Raw genomic sequence first — 20,103 nt, 5'->3', positions numbered from 1 at the left:
TTAGCTGGCTTATCTTAACTGAGGGACTGCGCGTCGGGGTCGGGCGGGAAGGCACTCGCGCATGCGCGGTGCGGTCTCTAGAACTTTCCAAGTTCTTAGAGTGCAATCACTCTAAAAGTGTCCGTACCGGGGCTCCGTCGGTGCCGTCACCCATCAGTCAAGAATATCTGCCTGCTGTCCCTGGATAACACCTGTTACGGTAAGTAACTGTGCTTTCTTGTAAAATAACCTCTGGAATCTACACCATAAGGTTATCTATCTCTTTCAGCCTTAAACTGTAGGGAACTCAAAACCAATTTATAGCTACTCCCTCTTGGTCATCTCCTATTACTCACCCCTGGAAATTCAGTTTCGTTTCCTACAGCCTTAGCTGTAGGGGCTATCTCTTCTGCTCGTGCTTTACTTGTTTATGGCACTGCTTATACCCATCCTAAAATATTTTTTAAACAACTTAAATGGAAACTCTTTATGCATATAGAAAAAACACCCACCTAGGGTGCATAAAGATGCTAATCGAAACTTGCAGGTGGCATGGGAGTACCCAGTTTTGAACTTTATTATAAATCAGTACAATTGTGAGTTATAAGAGACTAGATTGAGACACCAGATAAATTATGGCAAAAAATTGAACAACATTGGGCAGGCAATTATGGAGACCATTCCTTGGCTCTCAAATTTGGAGATTCAGAATATATTTAGAAGGATGCTGAAAAATATTGGCTCCCTTCTGCTCTCATGGCAGTCCATATGTAATAAACTATTTCCAGAGAGGCAATATTTTTTCATAGACATCTATCTGCTTCACACCTGAATTTATATCAGGCACAACAGATTCCATCCATGCTCTCTGGGGAAGTAAAGATTATGTTGTTTGGGACAAATCTATGAAGACTGAGTGCTATTAACTATCACAGAATTGCAAGAAGAATATGGTATTGCACAACAGGATGACTTCTATTACAGACAAATTAAGGACTACATTCAACATAAGGCCAGAGATGATTTAAATCTTGAAGTAAAGAATTTGGAATGAGCAGTAGGAGGTGGAGAAGGAAGAGATTGTATTTCTTACCTATATAATGCTTTTGACACAAATGTATCCAGTACTACCAAACGGAGTCTGAACTGGGTATCGCCTATATGATAAAGGAATGGGAAAAGGGATTGAAATATCTTCTAAAAAATATCCATCGCAGGTAACTTGGTTGAAAATAGTTACAAGATTTTGTATAGATGGTACTAAACTCCTTTGAGACTATTGGCAAACCTATACGTATGGCACTGGAAAATGCTGGAGTGTGGTGCATGCTGAGGATATGTCGCATCTGGTGGCATGCCCTAAAACAATGTTTTTCAACCTTTTTACCTGCCCGTGGACCGGCAGAAATAAAAGAATTATTTTGTGGACTGGCAAACTACTAGGACTAAAATTTTAAAACCCCTTTTCCACCCCATCTCCGCGAGCTCGGTCACCTTAGTAACTATAGAAAAATAGACCAATATAGTGCAAAATATAGACAACAGATATAAATTCTCAAAACTTACACGTTTTTGATCACTAAATTGAAAATAAAATCATTTTTCCTACCTTTGCTGTCTGGTGATTTCATGAGTCTCTGGTTGTGTTTCCTTCTGTCTGTGTATCCTTTCTTTCTTTCTGCACTCAGGCCCAACAATTGTCCCTTTCTATTCCCTCCCTCTTTCCTTTCTATGTCCTTAGTGCCCCCGGTGCCTCCTTCCCATGTCCTTAGTGCCCCTTCCTATCTTTAGTGCCCCCAGTGCTTCCTTTCCATGTCTTTAGTGCCCTCAGTGCCTCCTTCCCAAGTCCTTAGTGCCCCTTCCTATGTCTTTAGTGCTCCCAGTGCCTCCTTCCCATGTCTTTAGTGCCCCTTCCTGTCTTTAGTGCCCCCAGTGCCTCCTTCCTATGTCCCTCTCACTGCCTTCCAGACTTTATCCCACCCCCGAAGCCAGCCTGCCTGCCTGTATACCTCCCTGGCCAAAGCCAGCCTGCTTGCCTGCCTATCTCCTTCCTTCCATGCTGCGCAAAAAAAAAAAAAGCCTCCCTCCTTCCTTTCCCCGGTCCGCTGCTATCTTACCACCCTGCTGCTGCTACTGCTAAAGCCGACACGAAGTCTTCTTTTCGACATCAATTCTGACGTCGGAGAGGACGTTCTGGGCCAGCCAGGCAGCAATTGGCTGGCCCAGAACGTCCTCTCCGACGTCAGAATTGATGTCGAAAAGAAGACTTCCTGTCGGCTTTAGCAGCAACAGCAGCAGGGCAATAAGATAGCAGTGACCGGGTGAAAGGAAGGAGGAAGGCTTTTTTTTTTTTTGCGCGCAACAGGTAGGGACAGGAAATGATCGCCTGTCCTGTTGTCCCTGAGCACAGCTTCGGGACGCTGTCCCTGAAAACAGGACATTTCGGCGTCCTGAAGCTGTTTGTGGGGACAACAGGACAGGAGGTCTGAAAACGGGACCTATGGTCACCTTAATCTTGCCGGCCCTGCGTGGACCGGCAGAAATTTCCTGCGGACCGGCGGTTGAAGAACAGTGCCCTAAAACACACTCCTTTTAGAAGGCAGTACTTCAGTTGGCAACAGTTGGTTATCCCAAAAGAGTGGGTTTTTACGTACTTTCTATGCTTAAGCCCAGGGGCATAAAACTAGAGGTTCATAAGCTGGTAAAAAGCCTCTTTATGGTGAGTAAATTAACTTTGGCAGCAGCCTGAAAACAAACAATGCCCACTATGACTATGGCACTATTGAAATTAGTCATCTGATGCAAAAATCCAAACTCGCCACTTTACGACACAGACACCAGAGCAAATTTCAGAAGGTATGAGAAATATATGAAACTTGGACAGCCTATAAAAAAGGGCATAACTCCATTCTATAAATGGTTGATGGAAAATGGTTGATTTTTTTATAAGTTTTCAGATTAGCTAAAATAAATACCATGTTCTGATCAATAATATAAGCATTCTTGGGTGGGAGGGCTTATGGGGAAACTTAAGATTTAAAGCGTGTTTATTGTATAAGATATTACATGAATTATTATCTTAAAATTGTATGGCAAAATAATTTTTGAATAAAAAGATTTAGGAAAAAAAGAAAAGACCTTCACTACCATGGTCAAAAGTCCCGGTTAGGTCTAATAACATAACATAACTTTATTTTTCTAGACTGCATCAATCAAAAGAATTCTTGTAGGAGCTTATGTTTTCTGCTCATGTTTCTTTTGGTATTTTTTCAGTATTTTCTTATGTGGTTTTGCCCTTGTGCTGTGGAAGTTCCCTACAGGGACGTCCTTGCGGCGGGAGATCGCAGATGGTTGCTTCTGGGGGGTTCCCTGCTCTGTAGTAAGCCCCTTGGACAGCCTGCAAGTCAGATTAGGGCTCCGGGATCAGGAGCTAGCTCACCCCAAGTCCATCCGCTAGTGGGTGGTAGCGCAGGCTGAGCTATTCTGTGGAGGTGCGACTGTAATGAGCCGGACTGCATGCCTTTGCCAGGTGTTTGCGCGACATATCTGAGGGTGGCGGAGGTCACCAGCAGTGGTGGTCAGGCCGGTGGGGCAGTCAGAAGACTTGAAATCCAGCTTCCTGAGGTTTAAGATCTCCCTATATGCTGTTTCTAGCATTGCCTGCTTCTCTCATACAGCACTTGGAACAGTGAGTACCAGATTTTTTTTTGGGGGGGGGGGTCTTAAAAAGAGGCTTTTGGGCCTCCCTGCATGCCCTACCTCTCCTCACCTCTAAAATCCCCAAATCGTTGTTTTTTTAGGGATTTCTGTTCCTTTCCCAGGCTATTTTAATGTAAAATTGTCACCCGCGGTGGCTATCTTGGATTTTTCCCAATTTGAATAAAACTATATTTTTTATAGTTGGGAACTTTTTTTTCTTTTTAGGGTTCCAAAAACTTTATTGATGGATATGCCATAGATTCTCTCACAGACTTTCTGCTTTTGATATACAGTGGAGCCTTGGTTTACGAGCATAATTTGTTCCAGAAACATGACTGTAATCCTTCCAAATTCTTTATTCATTTTTCCATCTTACATCAAGTATACAATATTACATCAGTCCAAACTTCACAGATGACATCCCCATGACAGGATGGGATGGATTCATGCCTTGTTTGTGGTAGATGGCTATCTGATGCACAGCCATGCTTCATAAACGCTGCTGCCCATGAGGGGGGTGAAGTATGCACGGATATGGTGCCTTCCACCTCCGAGGGGGTCCTGCTTGAGCCTTCTGCCCCAATTACAGTGAAAATCGCACAGGGGCCCAGGGGAGAGCACTGGCAGTGTATTGGCGAAACACAAGCATAGTGCCTGCAAAAAGCCTCACAAATCTTCCAAGCACTCCAAATCTGAGCACAGGGCAGCTCTCGACGCGAGAGACCTTTTCCCCCGGATTTTGTGAATATGCTTTATCAGGCATATTTGGTTAAGAAGTCTATGCTTGTTGTCACGCCACTGGCATCTGGGCCATTGTCCGTGGGGATTATGCCTCCGCTGGACCCAGGTTTTTTGATTTGTTCCTCAGCAGGGATCCCAGAGCACAAGAGGGTGATGTCTGTGATTGAATCAGACACTCTGTTAATTCCTCTGCTATCGCAGGGAGGTTCTGCGGCATCCGCGGATGTGGCCATTCTGGCGGATCTTCGCGATCAGGATCCATGTGGGTCCCGGGGGGGGGGGGGGGGGGGGCGGCGGCGGCCCAGTATTTGATTTTATGGTCACTGCAGCAAACAAGAAGGGCGATCGGTTTTACAGTCCTTGTAGTTTCAAATGGCTGAGGCAGCCGTGGTATGCCGACCTGCTTTGGTGGGGTCGAGGACCGCGGTTGCCTTGTCACCCTCGTCTCCTCACGCAAGGTCCAATCGCTCTGCAGGACCCAGAACGCTTTGGTCTTACAGCATGGCTCTTAAGCGTGCGGCCTTGAAGGCAAAGAACTATTCTTCTGTAAAGCAATCACAGTAAACATAAGTCCACGGTGGTGGCCTACATGAAGGCTTTGCGGTGCTACCAAGCTTGGTGCACCAGCCGACAGGAGGCTTCTTCTCCCTCGGGTCCTGGAGTTTCTGCAGGATGGTCTGAAAAAGGGCCTTGCAGTTGCTTCGCTTTGGGTTCAGATTGTAGGTCTGTCCTGTCTGGGCCCTCTCGCCTTGAGAGGCTGCTTGGCGGTTCATCTGGATGTACATTTTCTATATGTCATAGTTCATCTGAGGCCTCCTTTGCGTCTCCCATGTCTGACATGGAATCTGAATCTGGTTATTCACTCCCTGGCTAACTCACCTTATGAGCCTTTGGAACAGGCGTCCTTGATGGATCGCACAGTAAAGACGGTCTTCCTGGTGGCTGTCATTTCAGCCCGGAGAGTTTTGGAGCTTCAGGCTCTTTCTTTACAGGATTGATGTGGTGGCCAAGCAGTATGTCGGTGTTGGGCAGCAAGCTCATCAGTCCCACCCTGAAGTTTTTGGGACTGGTCTGTTACGTCCCACTGGTCCTGGAATAAAGGGGGATTGTACATGAACAAAAGATTAGATTCTTACCTTTGCTAATCTTATTTCTTGTAAATCCTCCCATTATTCCAGGAACCCACCCTATATCTGTCTGATTTGCTGATTGCCTGTCTTGAAGTACTAGTAAGCTAGATTTATCCCAGGACAAGTAAGCAACATATTCTCACATGTGGGTAACATCATCCATGGAGCCCAGAAGCGGACAGATTCACAAGCAGACTTAATTGTAGAACTTCAGAAAGTTTGCAACTGCCGCACCGCGCATGCGCAAGTGCCTTCCCACCCTGCGTAGGGCACATCTCTCCTCAGTTCTCCGCGGAGCCGAGAAGTCCTATTTCGATGCTCTGCGCTAGACTTAGTTCTACTTCTTGCCTTCTTTCGCCGCGGCTTGTGTTTTATTTATTTTAGGGTTGCTGTGTATTTCTTGGGCGTTTCATTAAAAACAACAAAAAAATGCTTATTTTATTTTTTTCTTTCAGTCACGGCAGGGCCTGCCTCACGGCCTAGCCGGTGGGTTTCGACTTAGCTGCGGCTATCTTCACGTTTATGTCCCAACCAGTCACAGGCTTCAAGAAGTGTAGCCGTTGCCAGCAAGCAATCTCCCTCACTGACCCACATCAGTGGTGTATTCAGTGTTTGGGACTTGACCATCGTCCAGAGTCATGTGTCCACTGTGCTACACTTCAGCCTCATTCCCGCAAATGTCGAGTATAGGTAGAAAAACTCTTCGGAGGTATGGATGCACTTGCCCCGGTCTCGACCTCAACTTCGCTCAAGCTTATAGGAGTTCCGCCTTCTGCATCGACCTCAGCTTCAACTTTAATCAAGCCATCCTCGTTCGGTGGGTCCTCATCCTCGAGTAAATCTACTAAGTCTTCTGATGAGGTGCTTGCCTCACTGCCTCCCTCAGGTCAGGTACCAATAGTAGTTATCAAGATATCGAAGAAGCATGTCTCCAAGTCGAAGAATCATTCTTCCTCGGAGACTATAGCCACACCAAATGTACCAGATCCTCAAGTCTCGATGTCACATTTGGAAGCTATGATCCAGACCATCTTGGATCGCCAGTTTGGTAATATGCTTGCCAAACATGCTCCTACCTCGACTCTGCTTCCTGCAGTCCAGCCTGAGCACTTAGCAGTATCACACGGAGTCGAGTCCTTAGCTGTACTTCAAGCTGATCCTCCTCACTCTATACAAGGAGTCGAGTCCTTGGGAGTGCCTCGAGAGGACTCTTCACACTCTATGCAAGAAGTCGAGTCCTTGTCAGTGCCTAAGAATCATCGACACCAGGCATTCAATCCCTTTTGATGTCTCGATCTCGCTCTCCAGCCCTCCCTCCTCGTATAAGGCATCGCCCTTTCCAAGGCAAATGGCAAAGGCTCCTTGACTTTCTCGAGACCTGCCTGATTTGAGGTACAGTTCTCCACATAAGTCGAGGCATTCATCGAGGCATAGATCCTCTTCTCGAGACAAGACTCGCCTTTCCAGGCCTCGAGACTCTTTGAGGCCTCTAACTACGACGTCGAGGACACCACCTCCAGACATTGCTGCTTCTTCTGCGAGGGATTCTATCCACTCTCTCAGTGAGTCGTCTATACCTGCATATTCAGGCCTCAGGAATAGGAGAAGCTTCACCCTCGTTCTCTGTCTTGCGAGGTACCTGATGTCACCTTCTTCTCCTCGAGGTCAACCATCCTTGGAGCAGATATCTTTTTCTTCTTTCATACTTCAGATGAGTAAGGAACTCAATATCACTTTGGATTCTGATTCCAAATACTCTCAGGAGTATTTAGAAGAAATGGGTATGTCTCGTCCTCCTGCGGAGTCTCTCAAATTACCCATTAACAGACTTATTTCTCAAACCTTCAAGAGAAACCTGAAGACTCCTTATTCCATTCCTGCTGTCCCAGAAAAGCTGGAGTCTCATTACAGGATGGTCCACTGCAAGGGCTTCGAGAAATCTCAGTTATTACATCAGTCCCTTCTTGTGGAGTCTTCTCTAAAAAAGACCAGTCCTGCCAAAGTTTATGCTACTGTCCCTCCTGGAAGAGAAATCAGGACCATGGACAAGTTTGGTCGACGGTTGTATCAAAATTCTCTCATGGCAACTAGAGTTTTGAATTACAATTTTGTTTTCATTTCTTATTTCAAGCATCTGGTTGACACATTGCCTGAATATTTCAAATATATTCCTCAACATCGTATTCCAGGGTTTCAGCAGACTCAACTCCACATGTACCTCCTTTGATGCATTTGAGCTTTCCTCGAGAGTTGCTGCCTTTTCAATAGCAATGCGCAGGTTTGCCTGGCTCCGCACTATAGACATGGACCATAATCTTCAAGATCATCTGGCCAACATTCCTTGTCAAGGCAATCAATTGTTTGACTCCATCGAGGCAGCTACTAAACGATTGTCTGAACATGAATAATCATTTGCTTCCATTACTCATCCTAACCTAAACCTTCCATTTCTAAAGGCTTCAGACCTCTTCCATCTTATCAGAGGCATTTTCCTCAGAAAGCAGCTCCTTATACAAAAGCACCTCCTAAGAAACAACCACAACAGCAGCAGAGGCAGCAGAAACCTCAGACACCTAACACCTCTCAACCTTTTTGACCATCTAATACAGAGCATAACTTTCATCGTTCTGCCTCTGTCCTCTCCCCTTCCCATTGGAGGTCATCGCCATCATTTTTACCACCTCTGGGAGATCATTACATCAGATCTCTAGGTGCTGTCCATCATCAGGGAAGGATACTCTCTTCATTTCATCCAGGTAAGGATACTCTCTTCATTTCATCCAGGTTCCTCCAGATCTGCCTCCAAAAGAGTATCCTTCCAATCCATCCCAGACCGCCCTTTGCAAACCTGATGTAAATTCTCATGTAACTCCCCTTTGCAAACCTGATGTAAATTCTCATGTAACTCCAATTTCTTATGTAACTTTTCTCTTCTTGCATTCTGTAATTCGCTGATTGTCCAGCCTTCTTTCAATGTGAACCACCTAGAAGTCATTTGACTATGGCGGTATAGAAAAATTAAGTTGTTATTATTATTATTATATTCTTCTTTAGGAAACTCAAGCTCTGCTTCGTCTCCGTGCCATCGAGGAGGTTCCGCTGGAACAGCAGAGCAGGGGGTTTTACTCCCGTTACTTCCTAGTTCTGAAGAAGTTGGGCAATCTGTGCCTTATTTTGGATCTTAGAGCCCTCAACAAATTTCTGGTCATAGAGAAATTTTGGATGCTGTCTCTGGCATTTCTATACCCTCTTCTAGATCAGAATGATTGGTTATGTTCTTTAGATCTCAAAGAGGCTTACACTCGTATTCCCATTCATCCAGCCTCTCGACAATTCCTCAGATTTCGGGTGGGAAATCTGCATTTTCAGTACAGAGTGCTACTTTTCAGCCTGGCTTCATCTCCAAGAGTGTTCACCAAGTGCCTAGTGGTAGTGGCAGCAGCTCTGCGAAACCATGGCCTTCAGGTGTTCCCATACCTGGACGACTGGCTCATCAAGGATTCAACATTATTGTAGCGACCCAACGGACTACGTGGTTCCTACAAAGCTTGGGGTTCGAAATCAACTTTCCCAAATCCCAGCTACAGCCCTCTCAAACTTTGCAGTTCATCGGCGCTGTCCTAGACACTGTTGAACTTGGAGCATTCCTTCCTCAACATCGTCAGAATGCTCTCATTCATCTCTGCCACAAAATGTCTTCCTTGACTATTTCAGCAAGACATATGATGGTTCTCGTTCACATGGCTTCTACAGTTCACGTGACTCCTTTGGCCAGACTTCACCTCAGAATTCTATAGTGGACCCTGCCATCTCAGTGGGCACAGGCTTGCGACCCACTCTCTCAGCGCATCAGAGTGATTCCTTTGTTGAGACAGTCTCTCTACTGGTGGATGCTCTCTTCCAATCTCTCCAGAGGTTTACTGTTTCAAATGCCCCCTCATCAGAAGGTCCTCATGACAGATTCTTCGACCTACGCTTGGGGGGGGGGCTCATCTTGATGGTCTCCGTACTCAAGGCCATTGGTCCAGCATGGATTGTCAGTGTCACATCAATCTGTTGGAATTCAGAGCAATTTTCAGTGCTTTCAAGGCTTTTCAGCATCTTCTTCACTATCAGGTAGTCCTCATTCGGACGGACAACTAAGTTGCTATGTACTATGTCAACAAGCAGGGAGGAACAGGATCTCTTCTTCTTTGCCAGGAAGCTCTACAAGTGTGGGATTGGGAAATCCTTCACAATACCTTCCTCAAAGCTGTCCACATTCAAGGAGAGAAAAACTGTCTGGTGGACAAATTGAGTCGTCTTCTACAACCTCATTTATGGACATTCAATTCCTCGCCTCTTCATCACATTTTTTCTCAGTGGGGGACTCCTCAGATAGATCTCTTCGTGTTTCCTCACAACAACAAACTGCTCAGTTCTGCTCCAGGATATACTCTCAAGGTTTCAAGGTTCAAGGTTTTATTAAAATTTGTCCTCACCGACTGGAGGCAGATGCTTTTCTACTGGAATGGATGAATCAGTTTCTCTATGCGTTCCCTCCATTCCCAAGACACTTGCAAACTCAAACAGGAACATGCCACCATGATTCTGATAGCTCTTCGGTGGCCCAGGCAACCTTGGTACTCCATTCTACTTCAACTCAGCAACAGGGAGCCACTACTTTTACCAGTTTTTCCCTCTCTGCTTACATAGAGTCAGGGGTGTCGACTTCATTCCAACCTGCAGTCTCTACACCTGACAGCTTGGTACCTCTCAACCTACCTGCAACTCTACAGTTTTCTCAATCTGTGCAGGATATTTTAGAGGCTTCTAGCAAGCCTACCACTAGATAATGCTTCAATCAGAAATGGACTAGATTTTCTTCTTGGTGCACCATTCATCACAAGGAGCCTCAGTCTACCTCCTTGTCTTCCGTTTTAGATTATCTATTCCATTTGTCTCAATCAGGCCTCAAATCCACATCCATTCAAGTCCATCTCAGTGCAATTGCTGCTTACCATCAGCCTATTGAAGGGAAACCCCTCTCTGCTCATCCGGTGTTTTCCAGATTTTTGAAAGGTCTTTTCAATGTCAAACCACCTTCAGTGGTTTGAGATCTCAATGTTGTTCTTGCTTAATTGATGAAGCTTCCTTTCGAACCAATGGATTTGGCTCATCTTAAATATCTCACTTGGAAAGTGGTTTTTCTCATTGCTCTCACCTCCGCTCGCAGGATCAGCGAGCTCCAACCTTTAGTTGCAGGCCCACCTTTCACAGTATTCCATCATGGCAAGGTGGTCCTCCATACTCATTCTAAATTCTTACCTAAAGTGGTTTCAGAATTTTATCTCAATCAATCCATTGTACTTCCAGTGTTTTTTCCAAAGCCTTATTCTCACCCTGGAGAAACAGCTCTTCACACTATGTACACAGAAGGTCAGCCTATCGTGAAAAAGGGAATACTGATGGTAGTGATAATGAGGAGGGTGGTGGCTAATGTGTAGCCTGGCTCTGGGAATCAGTCCACTACTGTTGGGAAATTTTTGAAAGGATGGGATGTGCATCTATGCTACCTAGAGCTATGTATTTGTGCTAATCTCTGGACAATGCCAAGGCTGTCATAGATTGGGTATGCAGCCAGGATGTTCACAGACTGAATGATAGTTAAAGGGCACTTCTAGTGGGCTGCACAGAATAGGAACCATGTTGAAGAGTGGTCCCTTAATTCTTATAAGCACACAGTTTCTTTCACAGAGCTTTTCCACTTCACTCTCACCTTTGGTTTTGCAGGCAGCAAATGAACTCTGGGCTTTCACACAGTCGCTGAAAGGAGACAAGTAGATCAATCCAGGCAAGGAGATGAGGCCTTTGAAATCCTATCCAGTGCAAGGAGGAGAGGGACAACTTCTGTCAGCAAGAACCACCCAAGACTTCTGATATGTCTCTCCCGTTGCTTCTCTCCCCCCTTTTAACTATTTTTCCTCTTCTTTTGTTTTTCCCACTCTTCCCTGCTCTTTTCTTCCATCTCTCACTTTTCCTTTGCCTTTCTGTCTCTCTTCTTCTCTTCTTTTTTTCCTTCTCATTGCTTCTCTTAATACTTTCTTCATGATTATAAAATTCCCCATGTATGTGAATTTTTCATCTTCTACCTTGAAATGCCTACAGAAGTGTCTTCCACTAATGAATCTCCACTTAGCATCCATGTACTGTGAGAGCTTGCCCTTTCACCTCACTAGCTTTTCTTGACACTGCAAATACAGCACTAGTATCTTCCCATTTGTTACCTCTTTTCACCCAAAGTGGCAGATCCTGCTGTTCCTTTAGGAGTACCTCATAACAGTATGACAACAAATAGATTTGTGATTCAAAAAGTGAGTTTAAATATTTTTATGCTGTTAACGCATAAAGGTTTTTATAAGGATTTATTTTAGTAACTCACAATGTGACTTAATTTAAAGCTCTGTTTGTGTAAATGTACCTCATCTTTGTAACTGAGTAAGTATAGCTTTGGTTTTCTAAGGCCACAGAGCCCACTCTGGATTTCTGACAAGGAAGGGACCAATTATGGTCTTCTAATGTTTGCATAAACTTTGGCCCAATCATTAATATGTTATTGAGTAGAACATATGAACGCACTGTACTCCACCCACCTTATCCAGCACTCCCACATGCTGATTTTGAGATGTGCAGAAGTTGAATGATGGCCATGTATGGGCCAACTCTCAAAAGGGCTGTGACAATCTTCAGGAAGCTGAGGTGCTTTTCTGCAGTTTATCCACATGCTTGGTGAAGTCTGCAAGTTCTTGGCAGTCTGCAATATAAATCTATATTATTACTACCAAGATTTATACCATTTATGTTGGTTTGGTAACAATCAGAATAGTGTTAAAAAAAATCACGCAAATGATTAAAATTTCAGAAAAACTATGTAAAAATGTTCCATTTTGAAACTTAAAACATTGTTCATGAGGTCATTAAGGGTACAGTAAGAATCAAACCAAAATAGCCTGAAACACTTATTTTAGAAGTCATTCAAATGTTGATAGCTAGAAAACAGTCAATAGCTTAGTTATTTCTAGTACAAAATACAGAGGTATTCTTGTATATGCACCCTTTTATTTAAATTGATTTTTTTTTGTTTTTAAGCAACATGGTAGTCTACATGTCCTCAAAGTTGACACACACCAGTAAATAATTTCAAGTACTTTTCAAAGATTTGTTGGGAGTGTGTAAGATGTGTAATAGTTGTGTTAAAAGCTGCATTAGCAATCTGATATCAGTTATCCTCACACTGAAGCAGTACTCATGAGTTTGCCCCTCGTAAAGTAAAAGTGCTTGCAACAGGACCATTAATCTGGAGATGGAATGAACCAGATCATAGATTCCATACCCAATTTAGAGAATCACATGATGCTGTTAGAGTGATGGTCTGAATATATGATCAACAGTGAATGTTCTAGTGTGACAGACACATTTGTCCTGTCTAGTGTGACAGACACATTTGTCCTGAATCTTCAGTCCATTGCCATGAGAATTCTTATAGAGAGCCTCTTTAGAATTATTTTGCTCTGCCTCCCATCTCTCTAGGCTCTCCAATTCATCAGTTGTCTCTCTACAAGCGAGATGGTAGGAGCTTGTCTTTTCTGCTCGTGTTTATTTTTCCATTAAATTTGGTTTTTGCTTACCATTTGCGAGGCTTTTTGTGCTGCAGAGGATCCCATTCTTGGAACATCTCTGGCTGCAGGAGAGCACAGTTTCTAAGGTCAGTTTGCATCCAAGGGGCAGACTGCCTTGGAGTGCACCTTACTTTGACAGCCTGTACTAACTGGGAGCTCAGGGCCCAATCCATTAAGAGTAAGGCTTGCCCCAGGTTCTTTTCGTAGTGGGCTTGAATGTAGGCTGAGTGATTCTGTGGTGTTTTTTCCTAGGATTGGGGGTGACTGCTTTCCTCTATACACAAGGTTCCGGTGGGGGTTGAGGTCTCAGTAGTTGGGCCCCAGAAGCAGTCTGAAGAGACCAGCAGTCTGGATTCTAGTCTTTTTTGAGGCAGAAGTTCTCCCTTTAAGTAAGCTGTCTGCAATTTCCTCACAAGCGACCCTAAGCACACAGTATGTCACAGTGAGTAACAGAATGACAGCCTTTATATCAGAATCAGGGAGGTCTTTTAAAAAATTTTTTGTGTGTTTTGGTTTTAGAGCAAGGGTCCCCCCTCCTCTAAAATCCCCAAATCAGTAGTTTTTGCACCCCAGGTTAGCTTCCATGGGCCGTTTTTGGTGTTAAAATTGCTGCCATGGCAGCCATCTTGGATTTCCTGATTTGAAAACAAAAGCTTGTTTGCCTCAAAACACTTCGATTTTGATCAGAAACAGGTGTGATGGACCCCTCAGGCCAAGATATCATATTTTCATGCCAGATTTGCACTGGATGACCATTTGAGGATCGTCTGTATCCCATGTGCCGTGCGGCGCATTGGAGGGGGGGGGGGTGCAGGAGCAACTGGCTTGACCTCTAGTCCCTTGGGGGGTTTTAGTGCCCAGACAGTGCGAGGGCCAGGCCGAAAGTCCAGGTTTGAGCTAGGTAGCAGTGCAAGTGTGTCTCCGGTGAAGTATATCTAAAAACTGCAAGAGAACTCACTTATTCAAGGTGATACTGTTAAATAACTTGTTCACTAATCACCTTATTTCTTTATCTGAAACATTATTATTTAATTCAACAAGTAGCTGATGTGGTTAAGTGAACACTCAGACCCACAGCTGAGGTCCCAGTGAAAAAATCACGGAGCAGCTGTATAGGAGACCATCATAGTTGTTCACAGTCTCCTCCACCATACAAAGACTAAACATAACATCAAATAAAATGGAATAAAGCAAAACAAAACATCAACTTAACTTTGAATGGTGTGGGTAGTAAGAACTACTGCTCCGGGCTCCTCCTTTATTTCCAATACCGACCCCCCAACCTAGGTTTCACCAAATGGCTTCTTCAGGAGGGGTGCTGAAATTACAAGATGACTAGAATCAACACTAAACCCAACAGCTTACTCTACCTTCTCAATAAACTTTGAAACATACCAAATACTCGATATACACATACACTCTACGACTTACCGGCACAGACACTCCATGCTGCGCACAGACACGCTACTGGCAACGGGCTACGTCCCAGCAGGCCACGCCTTATATACACACACACCTCCTTCTGATCCTCATACTGACATCCACGTCATCACTCCCTCACCCAATGAAAGACTAAAGTTGAAACCATTCAATTTCATTGTTTAGCCCAGCAGGAGCCAAGGTATGCCACTGAAAAATAAACTTCTGCTCCAAATACAGTTTCTTTATGGGCACGCGCTAATACAGTATACTGCACATCTTCTATCAAATGCTGCTGCTCGAGCCAGTGGCTCACCAAAGGAGCCGATGCCCGTTTACATCTAATATTGCTCACATGTTCGGCGATGCGGATTTTAACTGCCCGCCGAGTGTGCCCTAAGTAATATAGCCCGCAAGGGCATATAATACAATATATTACTGCAGAAGATAAACAATTGGTGCCAGTTCTTAAATAAAATTTCTTACCCCCAGATTGAGGAATTAACACTTGGTCAGTGTTGAGGACATAAGAGCAATATACACACTGATGACAGCATACATGGGGACCCCCTCTAGTCTGTTGGGCAGGATCACGATGTTTCAAAATTTGACCCAAATTACGGCCCCTGGAGTTTCATTCATGCTCTCAAGTACCTGCAACACTGGCCAATGTTTCAAAATAATACTCCTAATCTGTTGACTCCGACTGGAGTAAGGGAGTACACATACCAAGGCCCCACTTTTCTCTTTTTCTTGTGGATGGAATAACCATTCCCGCCGGCAATTACGGGCTCTTTTCCATGCCAGTCTTACTACCCGAGAAGGGTAGCCTCGCTCTATAAATTTTGTGTATAAAAGCGTGGCCTGCTGGTGAAAATCCCACTCGTCAGAGCAAATCCTCCGCAACCTTAAAAATTGCCCCACCGGAATGCTATCCCGGAGGGGTTTTGGATGATAACTCTGGTAATGTAGGAGCGTGTTACGATCGGAGGGCTTCCTATAGAGAGTAGTATCATACCGTACCCGAGAATTAATCTGAGATTTCACTACTTGGATATCCAAAAAGGATACCATATTACTACTCACCTCATAAGTAAGTGTTATGTTAGAATCTACCTGATTCAACTCCTCAAGGAATTCCTCCAATTCGTCAAGCTCCCCATTCCACATGAAGAAAATATTGTCGATATATCTTCTCCACAGGCCAACTTTACTAAACCACCTGGATGTATAAACATATTTATCTTCATATTCAGACATATAGAGGCAGGCGACAGAAGGGGCAACTGTGGCCCCCATCGCTACCCCCTTAGTCTGGAAGAAGAACCTGTTTGCAAATTGAAAATAGTTTTGGCAAACCACAAATTCAGCCAATGTCCCTACCAGTTCCTTCTTTTGTGCTGAAACACTGGATTTATTGACTACCTGTTTAATAATTGCCAGGGCCGCCGATTGTGGCACGTTGGTATACAATGCAGCAACGTCTGCAGCGACTAACAGTCTACAGTCCTGACCCTCACTCTCCTGCAAACTTTGCAGGAAGTGAGAAGAATCACGTACATAAGACCAAGCTGTGCACACGTGTTCACAAATGAAACTGTCAATAAACCTAGACAGCGGCTCCAGCACTGAACCAATGCCAGCCACAATCGGACGGCCCGGAGGGCACGTGAGGGACTTATGAATTTTGGGGATGAAGTATATATAGGGAGTGTCAGGGAATTCCACATTCAAACATTTGAACTCTCTAACTGTGATGACCTCAGCTTGACGAGCTGTATGTAATACATGCCACTGCAGCAAAACTCCAGAATGGAACTCGGGAGCATCTGCAGGGGCTCTATTTGTCCTGGATAGGGTTTTCCCCCTGAATTCATCCTGATGTTTGAAGCTTACATGATAACAAGGGACGCATAGAACCTTCAGAGATCGTGGCCATGCTGGCGCCGAAGATTCCCCCCCCCCCCCCCTTTAGAACGTGATTCCCCAGCAGGCTGAATTTAACCAGCTCTTTATTCCACCAAAAGTAGATTCCCTGGTGGTGCAGGTTATCAAGTGTACCTCCCTTCCCAGTTAAGGCAGTGTGGTATTAATGGTTGCCTAGGACTACATGCTGGATTTTGTTCTTAAGAAGCTATTTGAAGTTGCGGCCTCAGGTTTTAAAGCAGCTGCCGTGGCATATTTTGTCGCCCTTGCTAGCCACTCTAAGTTGCGCCGTGATCTGGAGGCAGAGGCCAGAAGGGATCTCCAGTTTCTGATGGCAGGAGTGGATGTATGATCTTTTCAGAGTCGTGAGCAAAATGTCTACATTTCTGCTCACAGGATGCTGTGAATCAGACAGTGGGCAGGGGAATCCTCCAAGGCAACCTTGAGTAAATTACTATTTAAAGGACAATTGCTTTTGGGGAAAGGTCTGTATGATCTTATGGCCAGTGTCCAGGATCGCAAGCTGAAGATTTTACCAGACAGCAAACCTCAAGCCCTTAGGGAGTCAGGGTGCAGTAATTTACGCATCTCAAGGCAATATCATCAGTTCTTGGGAGGGCCTTTGGGCCAAGATCATTTTAAAAGCTAGATACAAAGATTTGGAGGGGCCAGGCACCCCCAATCTTCAGGATCCCGCTCCACATCAATTCCCAAGAAGTAGTTATGACACCAAGCTGTCAAACGGGCATCCACACATTGGAGGATATTGGCCTATTGGGAAGCATGGGCGAAGATCAGTACAGACTGCTGGGTGCTGGACATTATACAGGAGAAATACAAGCTCAAGCTCTTTCAATCCCTCCCGGACCTCTTTCTGGACTCTCTAGCTAGAAAGCCAGAAAAAGCGGTCAGTCGGAGATCTGGGGGCCATAGAGCCCATACCAGAGGAAGACTCGAGCTCAGGCAGATACTCGATATACTTCATAATTCCCAAAAGAGGCTCAGAAGACTGGAAGCCAATTCTAGACCTCAAAGTGGTTAATGCAGCCCTCAAGATACTGCATTTCCAGATGGAGACGGTGAGGTTGGTAATTGGTGTGGTGGCGCCTAGGGAATTTCTTGCCTCACTGGATTTGATGGAAGCCTGTTGTACATTCCCATTTTTACAGACCACATGAAGTTCTTGTGATTCCATGTGCTGGGGCAACACTTTCTGTTCATGGCTTTACCCAAGGCAATGGTGGTAGTTGCAGCACACCTACACAGAGTGAGTATGCAAGTACATCCTTATCTGGACAATTGGCTAATAACCCAGTCTGAATCCAAAGGAAGAATGGCTGTGCAAAGAGTGATTCAGCTGCTACAGAGGCTGGGCTAGGTGGTCAACTTTTGGAAAAGCCACCTGGACTGATGCAAATCTTGGAGTATCTGTGAGTCCAGTTCGACACAAGGGAGAACCAGGTGTTCCTTCTGAAAGCCTGCAGAGAGAAGCTCCTCTCCCAAATTGGGTATTTTGGAGTGAGACAGCTCCAACGACCTAGCGTTACTTGCAGGTGCTGGGATCAGTGGTTGCAACCGTGGATTTGGTTCCCTTGGCAAGGGCGCACTTGCATCTGCTCCAGAATGCACTCCTCTCCTGATGGTGTGCTGCAACAGCGGTTGCCTTGCATGGCAGAAGCTCGTCACAATTTGGGCTGGTAGTTGGAGCCTCAGTCTCTAGCCAGGGGAGTTTCCCCTTCGCATGAGTGATCCTGATGATGGATGCCAGCCTACACAGTTGGTGTGCACATTGCAAAAGGCGTCCGGTTCAAGGCTGCTGGTCCCCTTCTCAGAGGAAGTGGTCGATCAACTGCTTGGAACTTCACGCCATCCACTTGGTGCTTTAGGCGTTTTGGAGCACGCTGCAGAACAAAGTAGTATCAGTTTTCTCAGGCAACACAATGGTGGTAGCCTGTTTCAATTGCCAGGAGTGCACCAAGAGTGCTCCTGTTCTCTTGGAAGCCCAGATGCTTCAGTGGACTGAGTCCCATCTCTTGGAGGCTCTTGTAGCAGGAGTGGACAATTTGCAAGCGACTTTCCTCAGCCGAAAAACTGGATCCCAGAGAGTGGTCACTGTCTCAGGAAGCCTTCACCTGTGTTGGGAGTTGTAACTTCATTAGCATGACAATTTTACCTATGCATTGTGGGTGCCCGACTGTATGACAATTTTACTTATGCATTGTCTGACTTTCAATCTGATGGTGTCTGCGGCCAGCAAAAAGGCAGTTTGGTTCTTCAGTCGATGATACAAGCCAGGAAACTAAGATTTGAACACCCTGGTACAGCCTTGGCCGATCAGGACTTTTTTACATCTTCCCTCCATGGCCCATAATAGATAAACTTCCACACAGGGTCATGATGCACCAAGGGCTGGTGATTCTAGTACCACCAGACTGGTCGAGGTTACTATGGCTACTGGTCGAGGCTACTTCCTCATGGGCGGAATCTTCAGCGGTGTCTCCGGAAGAAATCTGTAGAACAGTCAAATGATCTCTCTCCATATGTTCATGAGATTTTACAGGTGGACTTAGCAGCCAAAATGGACTCCACATTCAGATTATCCATACTGTCGGTAGACTCGTCTGTCCAACCCTAGACCCTGGGGATTGCTTTGATATGTGTCAAAGGTTCAGGAATAATGTGTCTTGTCACATTAGAAGGAAAGATTACAGTAGGTTCTTACCTCAGTAATCTTCTTTCTGGTAGACACATTATTCCTGAAGCCATCCTGTCAGATGTTCATTTGCCTGCTTATTGCCATGAACATTCCAGGGACATCTTGTTTCTTTCCTTTATCCAGCATTGACAAGGATAGAGGATGCGACTGCCACTTTGAACAATCTAGGGGGTATCTGATGAGTCTCCCACACTTTTAGTGCTGGTTGTGATTGGTGACTTGTAATTGCAAATGGTTCTGTTTTGTTTTATCTAAACTAAACTAAACCTTAGGTTTGTATACCGCGCCATCTCCACAAGCGTAGAGCTCGGCACGGTTTACAGGGTTAGGTTGAAAAGGAGCTACAATGAAGGATTATAGGAAAGGAGCTAGGAAGATAAAGATGTTATTGATTTGAGCAGAACAGATATGTTTCTCGGGGAGAGTCCCCATCCCTCCCTATTCTGCTTCCTCTCCAGAGCTGACCATCTGTTTTGGTACAAACTGAGGAATTGGAAGACAGCCCAGAGAGATGGAAGGCAGAGCAAAAGAATGCTAATGAGGTTCTCAACAAGAATTCTCACGGGAATGGATTAACTACCCGAAGGTTCAGGAATAATGTTTCTGTCTACCAGAAAGAAGGTTACTGAGGTAAGAACCTAATCTTTCCTTATTCTGCAGAGGAACGTGACAACCTGCAGTGCATGTAGTGGTATGGGGAAAGCTGCATGTAAGAACTTCCTATAGTAGAAATCTGAGCAGAAGTACAGCAGATTCTGCTATGGATAAATTGTCAAGATTATTTTCTGTTTTATTTGTAAATTTTAATGAAAAATTAAAACATTTGTGATTCACA

At 44.9% G+C, this 20,103-nt stretch overlaps 1 protein-coding gene and 1 long non-coding RNA gene across 3 annotated transcripts in view; one reads left to right on the top strand and one right to left on the bottom strand.

Moving 5' to 3' along the window:
- Positions 1-12,281, bottom strand: part of LOC117365106 — a 24,568-nt gene extending 12,287 nt beyond the window's left edge. The window contains exons 1-2 of the long non-coding RNA XR_004540352.1: positions 12,182-12,281; positions 1,073-1,136 (exon numbers count right to left, since the gene is read on the bottom strand). This is a non-coding gene — a long non-coding RNA (uncharacterized LOC117365106). The remainder of the gene's footprint in view (positions 1-1,072; positions 1,137-12,181) is intronic.
- The window catches only part of LOC117365097 (nucleophosmin-like), a 149,505-nt gene extending 129,402 nt beyond the window's left edge, over positions 1-20,103 (top strand). For both annotated transcript variants that reach the window (XM_033955061.1, XM_033955051.1), the window contains one exon: positions 11,322-20,103. In XM_033955061.1, coding sequence (XP_033810952.1) covers positions 11,322-11,372 — 51 coding nt within the window. In that variant the 3' untranslated portion in view covers positions 11,373-20,103. The remainder of the gene's footprint in view (positions 1-11,321) is intronic.

Source organism: Geotrypetes seraphini, chromosome 1 (assembly GCF_902459505.1).
Source record: "Geotrypetes seraphini chromosome 1, aGeoSer1.1, whole genome shotgun sequence".
Lineage (NCBI taxonomy): Eukaryota > Metazoa > Chordata > Amphibia > Gymnophiona > Dermophiidae > Geotrypetes > Geotrypetes seraphini.
This window is presented reverse-complemented; position numbering and strand designations above follow the sequence as displayed.